Below are 6123 nucleotides of genomic sequence, written 5' to 3'. Positions count from 1 at the left end.
ATATATATATATATATATATATATATATATATTATTGTTATTTAGATAAAATCTAGTCAATTGATCACTAAACTTTAGAAACAGTAAATGAAACATGCAACTAGTGAGAAACATATGATAGGCATGGAAAAATTGTGAGGTAAAAATATAAAATTTCGACAATAACTTCGAAATTATTATTTTCTTAGCTATACTGTTTGTACGTGCAAATTTTATGAAATAGTAATAAAGATTTTAAAATTATAAATTTTATTTTTATCTGAGAAAATATTATTATGGTTAGAAATAGAGTTATCTTGATGTCAAGAGTATTTAAGAGCATTTATTTCTTTCTAGTTCTTATCTTATTCTAGCATTGTGATGTCAAAGAATGAGGAAAACCCCATTACAACTCGATAAATCTTGAGATAAAATCCTTCATGATCAAAGAACCCGTTGAACAAAGGTAAATTTTGCGATGCTGGGAAGATTTTTTGAGATTTTGGAACATGTAAAATATTTTTAAGATCGACTGTGTGGGATTTAGGGGTCGTTTGAGCTCCATTATTTGTAGATTTTAATGAGATAAATAATATTTTTTTGAAAAATGAGTGGTTGAAAAGTTTTTGACTCTGTAGTCCTCAATCACACTCAGCTGAGAAAGGAATAAATAAATATTCGCTACATAAGCATGACTCTATTTAGGAGCGTATTTAACACTTCTCAACTTTGAAATAAAATTTATTATAACAACATATTTATTACTATTTCATAAAGTTTGCATGTGTGTTGCACGTGCTAACCACTATATTTTTAGCAAATTAAATGAGACAATAAGAAAAACTCAAAAGATATTGTAAAGAATATAATTTCACCATATTTCTTTTCCAAGCCTATCATTTATTTCTCACCATTTCCACGTCTCATTTATAGTTTTGTGAATTCATTGATAAGTCTATCATTGTTGAGATAATATTTAGAAGACAATTTTTTACTTAATTTGTACATTTTTGAACAGCTAGAAAATTAAACAAGTATGAAATCATGCAATACGTTTGGTTCTTAACTGCTGAGGATATATTTGTCTACCTATATAAACATTTTTTTCTCTAATGACAATTCAAATTTTCAAACAAGCTAGCCTTGTAGGCCCCCATTCTTTTCAAATTTTAATAGTTGGAATAATGTTTTTTTGAAAAATGCATGGTTGAAAAAGAATGAAAAATTTTCGATTTGTGTGTAATACTATTTTATAAAAAATTGTATAGTTGAAAATGGGAGAGAGAAAAAGAATGAGAATGAGAATGAGGACCAAACTGGTCAGTCTACAAATCCAGAAAAGATTAAACAAAAATCTTGCCACCTATATAAAAATTTCACGTGCAGTTAACTAATTATTTTAATCATATTAGTGTTTTCTCGATTTTATTGACACATTTATTTCTCATACAATAACAGCTTGTTTGGAAGTGATTTTTTGGCCCAAAAAATTGATTTTTTGACTGTTATTTCACTATTCCAGCTGTCATATTTGACTTCTTCTCTCACGGATGGATCCCACTTTTTCCCTAACGGTCAAAAAATTAATTTTCAAAATGACTTCCAAACGGGCTCTAAATTTGCTCGTGTAACTTATGAGAAAATTTGGACTTCACATTGTTCAACAATGCCAGCTCGCTCAGCATATCTTATGTTGGCACATTTTTTCCTTCTTCATTTTGTCTCCTTCATTCAATTTTCTATTTCAATATACTTCACAGGTATTTAATGTTTAAAAGATGTTTCAATATGACAATGCTAACACAAAGTTTATTACTGCAACAATTACAGTCTTTGTCAACCTTTGACCCCATCTATCATATGCTTTCAGCACTTTAACACCTTCACGGGTCTTGCAAACCACTTTTAACATGGTTTTAGAATATATGCTCCGTTTGTTTTCCATTAATTTAAGAATGAGAATAAAAAAGATAGTTTAAAGCAAATTAGGATATCTATCTACATTTGGAGTTTTCTTATAATAAATGCCATTATTCTAACATAGAAATGATTCCTTTTGAAACACTATATGGTAGAAAACGTAGAACTCCAGTTTGTTGGGACGAAATTGATGAAAGAAAGTTATTTGGTCAAGAATTTGTTCAGATTACTGCGGTAAAAAGAAATAAATTGAAGAAAAGCGAACGATAGCTCAAGATAGATAAATTGAAGAATTTTTTTGTTGTGGAATTGAACGAAGCCAAAGTGGAACAATTCGATTTAGTTCTATTTGGTTGTTGTTTGATTTCATAATTATAGATGGAATCAATGGTTTCATTATAATTTAATCATTGATTCTTGATTCAATCCAATTCCGAATAACGAGCAGTGCGACATCCATCTCAATTGAAGGAGCACGATCTCCTACACTAAAGGCCCGTTCGACATAATTTTAAAAAAGTTAAAAGGAGCTTTTAAATCTCAAAAGTCGCTTTTAGAGGATCCTAGTCTAATGTAGTTTCTTCTAAAAGTATTTTCGAAATAAGAATCTCTTTTAAAAATTTTGGAAACAAAAATTCAGGTGGCTTCTTCCAAAACTCTTCTACAAAAAGCAAAAAGAACAATAAAAGTCTTATCAAACGGGTCCTTAATTTCCCTTTTTATTTTTATTTATTTTTATTTTTGTTTTTATTTTTTTTCTTTCCATTTTATTTTGTTTAACGGAAGGAAAATGACCGTGTTTGGTTAAGCTTAAAAAAAGGTGGCTAGAAGCGCTTTTTATTAAGAATATTCTTCGAGGTCTTAGAAGCTTGTCCAAACATGCTATAAGACACGGACCCACAGATTGGTCCGCACTGAAACCTGTCAAAAGGTGCCACTCGTTATTCTTTATACGTCTCTGCGAGCGTTCGGAACAGATATTTGCGTCTGATCTTTTAAATCTCAGATATAATCCAAACCCTGATTGGATATAAATCAAGGAATCTCTGATAATCGTTCAATGGCTGAATCAAGATCCAGCCCAGGTAGGTTTTCCCTCGATTTATTAGAAATTTCTGCAATTGCGTATACTGGGAAAATCTTAGATTTTTTTATTGATAAGAAACCATTTGTTGTTTCTGTTGTGCAAACAACCTCTTTATTTTGATATCGGTATGTACATATTGGATAGAAATGTAATTTTTTTACGATTTGACGATAATTGAAATTGTGTCAGAAAAAGATGTGAAAGCGCCCAATATATTTGAGAGGGCTAAGGAAAAGATTGTGGCGGTATTTCACCATGAGAATCGCCCGAATCACCGTCACAAGGAAACTCATGGACTGCGTAGTGACCTCAATGAGGATACATCTTTGAGTGATGTCAAGGCTCCAAATGCATTTGAAAGAGCAAAGGAGGAAATTGAGGCCGTTGTGGAGGCGATTCATCCAAAGAAGGAATCGAAAAATCACTGTTCGTCTTCACTTGGTGAAAAGAGGTTAGGAAATCAACGGTTCATTTAAGATGAATTGCAGGGATTGAGTTAATTTTCACAACAAATTATGATCATTTGCAGAAATTCTGGCTCACTGGATCATTTGGAATCAAAGAAACCAGAAGTTCCTTCAGGTACATAGTGTTTTGTGATTGTTAATAGCCATTTGAAAGTTGCACTTGTCATGTGACATGAGGAGTTCAGATTTCATACTCATATACATATAAAGAAACAACTTCTCTTGTGCAATCCTATGTTTAAGGGGTTTTTTAAAAAATGCTGCCTAATGTGGGAGCAATAAATGAACACTATAAGCTGTAATTACATGATGACAAAATGCATACATGATAAGAAGACATTTATTTGAAACGTGCAAAGAGGATATGTTATTCGAACATGTAATGCTGGAGTGGAGAACAAGAATGCCTCATCGGACTTGAACCGGCCAGTTCGATCTGTTAATAGAAGATTTAGAAATTTCATTTCCTTTTGGTGGAAAATCTGTTGATAGCCGTTGTACCACTCATCTGATGGTACTAGAGGGTGTTTCAGAACTGTAGGACTGACCTAAATAGAGAGAGTTATCCTTAGATTTTCCTCTTCATAATTGGGAAAATTGGTTGGAAAAGCTAAACTAGAATTAACAAGAAAAACTACTCTTTAGCTTTTATAATAATATGTACTAGGGGTGGGCAAAAGTTACTAAAATCATTGGAGAAAATCAGAATCGGACCAGAACTGGCCAGTTCGATCCAGTTCTACTCAAGTTGTAATAAGTTCTAGGTATTAAAATTGAGAAGCCAGTCCAGTCCGATTTTCGGATTTCGGTTCTAATACCAAGAACCAAAAAAGCTGGTTTAACCGAAATTTTTAGTCTTTGTTTTAAAGATGGCTGGTGGTATTCACAATCATTTTACATTTTTCTTATGAGTTCCATCATAGTATATCAAACGATTCATTTTAGTATGGAGTTATTTATAAATCAGTCAAAAGAATCCATTAAATTACATCTAAATTTCACAGATGTAATTTTAGATTAATAAGAGGCTTGGGTGCCTTACATCCTTTCCAAGTTGTCATTTTCAAACCTCAAAGTATCAAGAAAATAGAAGTGATATTGGAACATGTTTTTAAAGAACTTATTCAAGTCAATAATTAAGCATTTGACGTAAATTGCCGTGTTTAATTAATCTTGGAAAATGCAAATCATTATCATCAATATAAAGCGTTTTAATAAATAAATTATGGAGAATTTAGATATTAAACTTTTATAACTTAAGAACTTATATGGTTCGACATTTCATTTGCATCAATTAGTGAATTTGAGAAGTCGACAAGGAACTGCATTGGATTGGTCCAGTTCATTATTTTGAGATGGAACCAATGGTTCCATTTTCAAAATACCCATTGGTACTTGGTCCAGTTATCTTAGGAAACGCCCGAACCCAACCACACCCACTCCTAGTAACAAATCATGTTTTATTACCCCAGTACTTAATGAAACAAGTTTCCCTCATCTGATTCATGTAGGTCCGAACCTTACTTATTTGAGCCGGTACAAAATATTCTGGGTCAGCTTTTTCTTGCCTTGTAGTTTCTTTTATTCCTGCTTGGCTCGTGAAGTTTTCAAAGTCATTCCACTCTTATGCCATGTTTTGACATTGACAGAGAAGGATGTCAAGGGACCCAATCTTATTGAACGGGCGAAGGAAGAGATTGAGTCACTCATGCACAAAGGGGAGTCACCACATCATCATCATAGGGAAACTCATGGAAGGAGCGATGATATTGACGAGAGTACCCCAATTAGCGAAGTTAAAGCGCCAAATGTGTTTGAACGAGCAAAGGAAGAAATTGAGGCTCTTATTGAGACAATTCAGCCAAAGAAGGATTCTGATAATGTTGTGTGCTCACCAAAGAAGGAAGGTTGATTGCCAGTGTCTATTGGAAGAGGGTTGGAAAAGTTTTGCTCTCCTCGCAGTCATAATAGGGATTGATAGTTAATTGTTATGTGAGAGTTATTTTTTGAAAATTTACATGATAAAAACTACATTGTATGAAACTTAACGAGTTATAAAATTTGCTTTCATATTACAATTTCTTGGAATGAGAATGAGTTTTTCTATCGCCTGAAGGCCTCAAGGTCAGAGAAAAATGACACCCCCAACTCTACATCCGTTGTCAACTTCTTATGGGCAGTTTGCTTGATTGATTACAATGATAGTCGGATGGAGTTAAGTTGCAGTCTAGCAGTTAGGATTGGGTCGCGTTACACAAAATATTCCATGGACTTGGATGTTTGGAGATGCATATCACGAGATGTTTTCTCTACCGAACTCAGCTGTTCTTCATCTTTCTTCCCCAAAGGTACAAGGTCTCTGATTGACACTGACTATAATGTAATGCTTCATTTGATGTTTTCATTGACTTCTCACAAGACTCTCTTGTAAAGGTGAACCTTCAAAGCCAACACCCAATCCCACCCACCAATTAAAAAAAAAAAAGTTTGACGACCACCATTGTTTTTTTCTGATATTATTATGAAATATGCATTGGGTTATCAGTTTTTTAAACTACGCCAATTTCTTTTGGTTCATTCTCTGCAATGCCATCAGCCATGCCAATTTCTTTGGTTCATTTATTCTGCAATGCCATTACACTGCAGTAATTTGCCAATACAAATCAAATT

At 33.0% G+C, this 6123-nt stretch overlaps 1 protein-coding gene across 2 annotated transcripts; it reads left to right on the top strand.

Moving 5' to 3' along the window:
* The first annotated feature begins 2830 nt into the window (after positions 1–2830).
* On the top strand, positions 2831–5533 carry LOC111377860. Of its 2 annotated transcripts, none has more exons than XM_023000996.1 (4): positions 2831–2984; positions 3176–3437; positions 3516–3568; positions 5103–5533. In XM_023000996.1, the coding sequence occupies exons 1-4, from the start codon at positions 2960–2962 to the stop codon at positions 5363–5365; spliced, it is 603 nt and encodes a 200-aa protein (XP_022856764.1). In that variant the 5' UTR covers positions 2831–2959; the 3' UTR covers positions 5366–5533. The 2 variants fall into 2 exon arrangements, with proteins under 2 accessions (XP_022856764.1, XP_022856765.1); XM_023000997.1 differs by having other exon boundaries at positions 2838–2984; positions 3182–3437.
* The last annotated feature ends 590 nt before the right edge of the window (positions 5534–6123 follow it).

This window comes from Olea europaea, unplaced genomic scaffold (assembly GCF_002742605.1).
Source record: "Olea europaea var. sylvestris unplaced genomic scaffold, O_europaea_v1 scaffold1735, whole genome shotgun sequence".
In the NCBI taxonomy this organism is placed as follows: Eukaryota; Viridiplantae; Streptophyta; class Magnoliopsida; order Lamiales; family Oleaceae; genus Olea; species Olea europaea.
The sequence above is the reverse complement of the archived record's forward strand: the minus strand, read 5'-3'. Positions and strand labels throughout refer to the sequence as shown.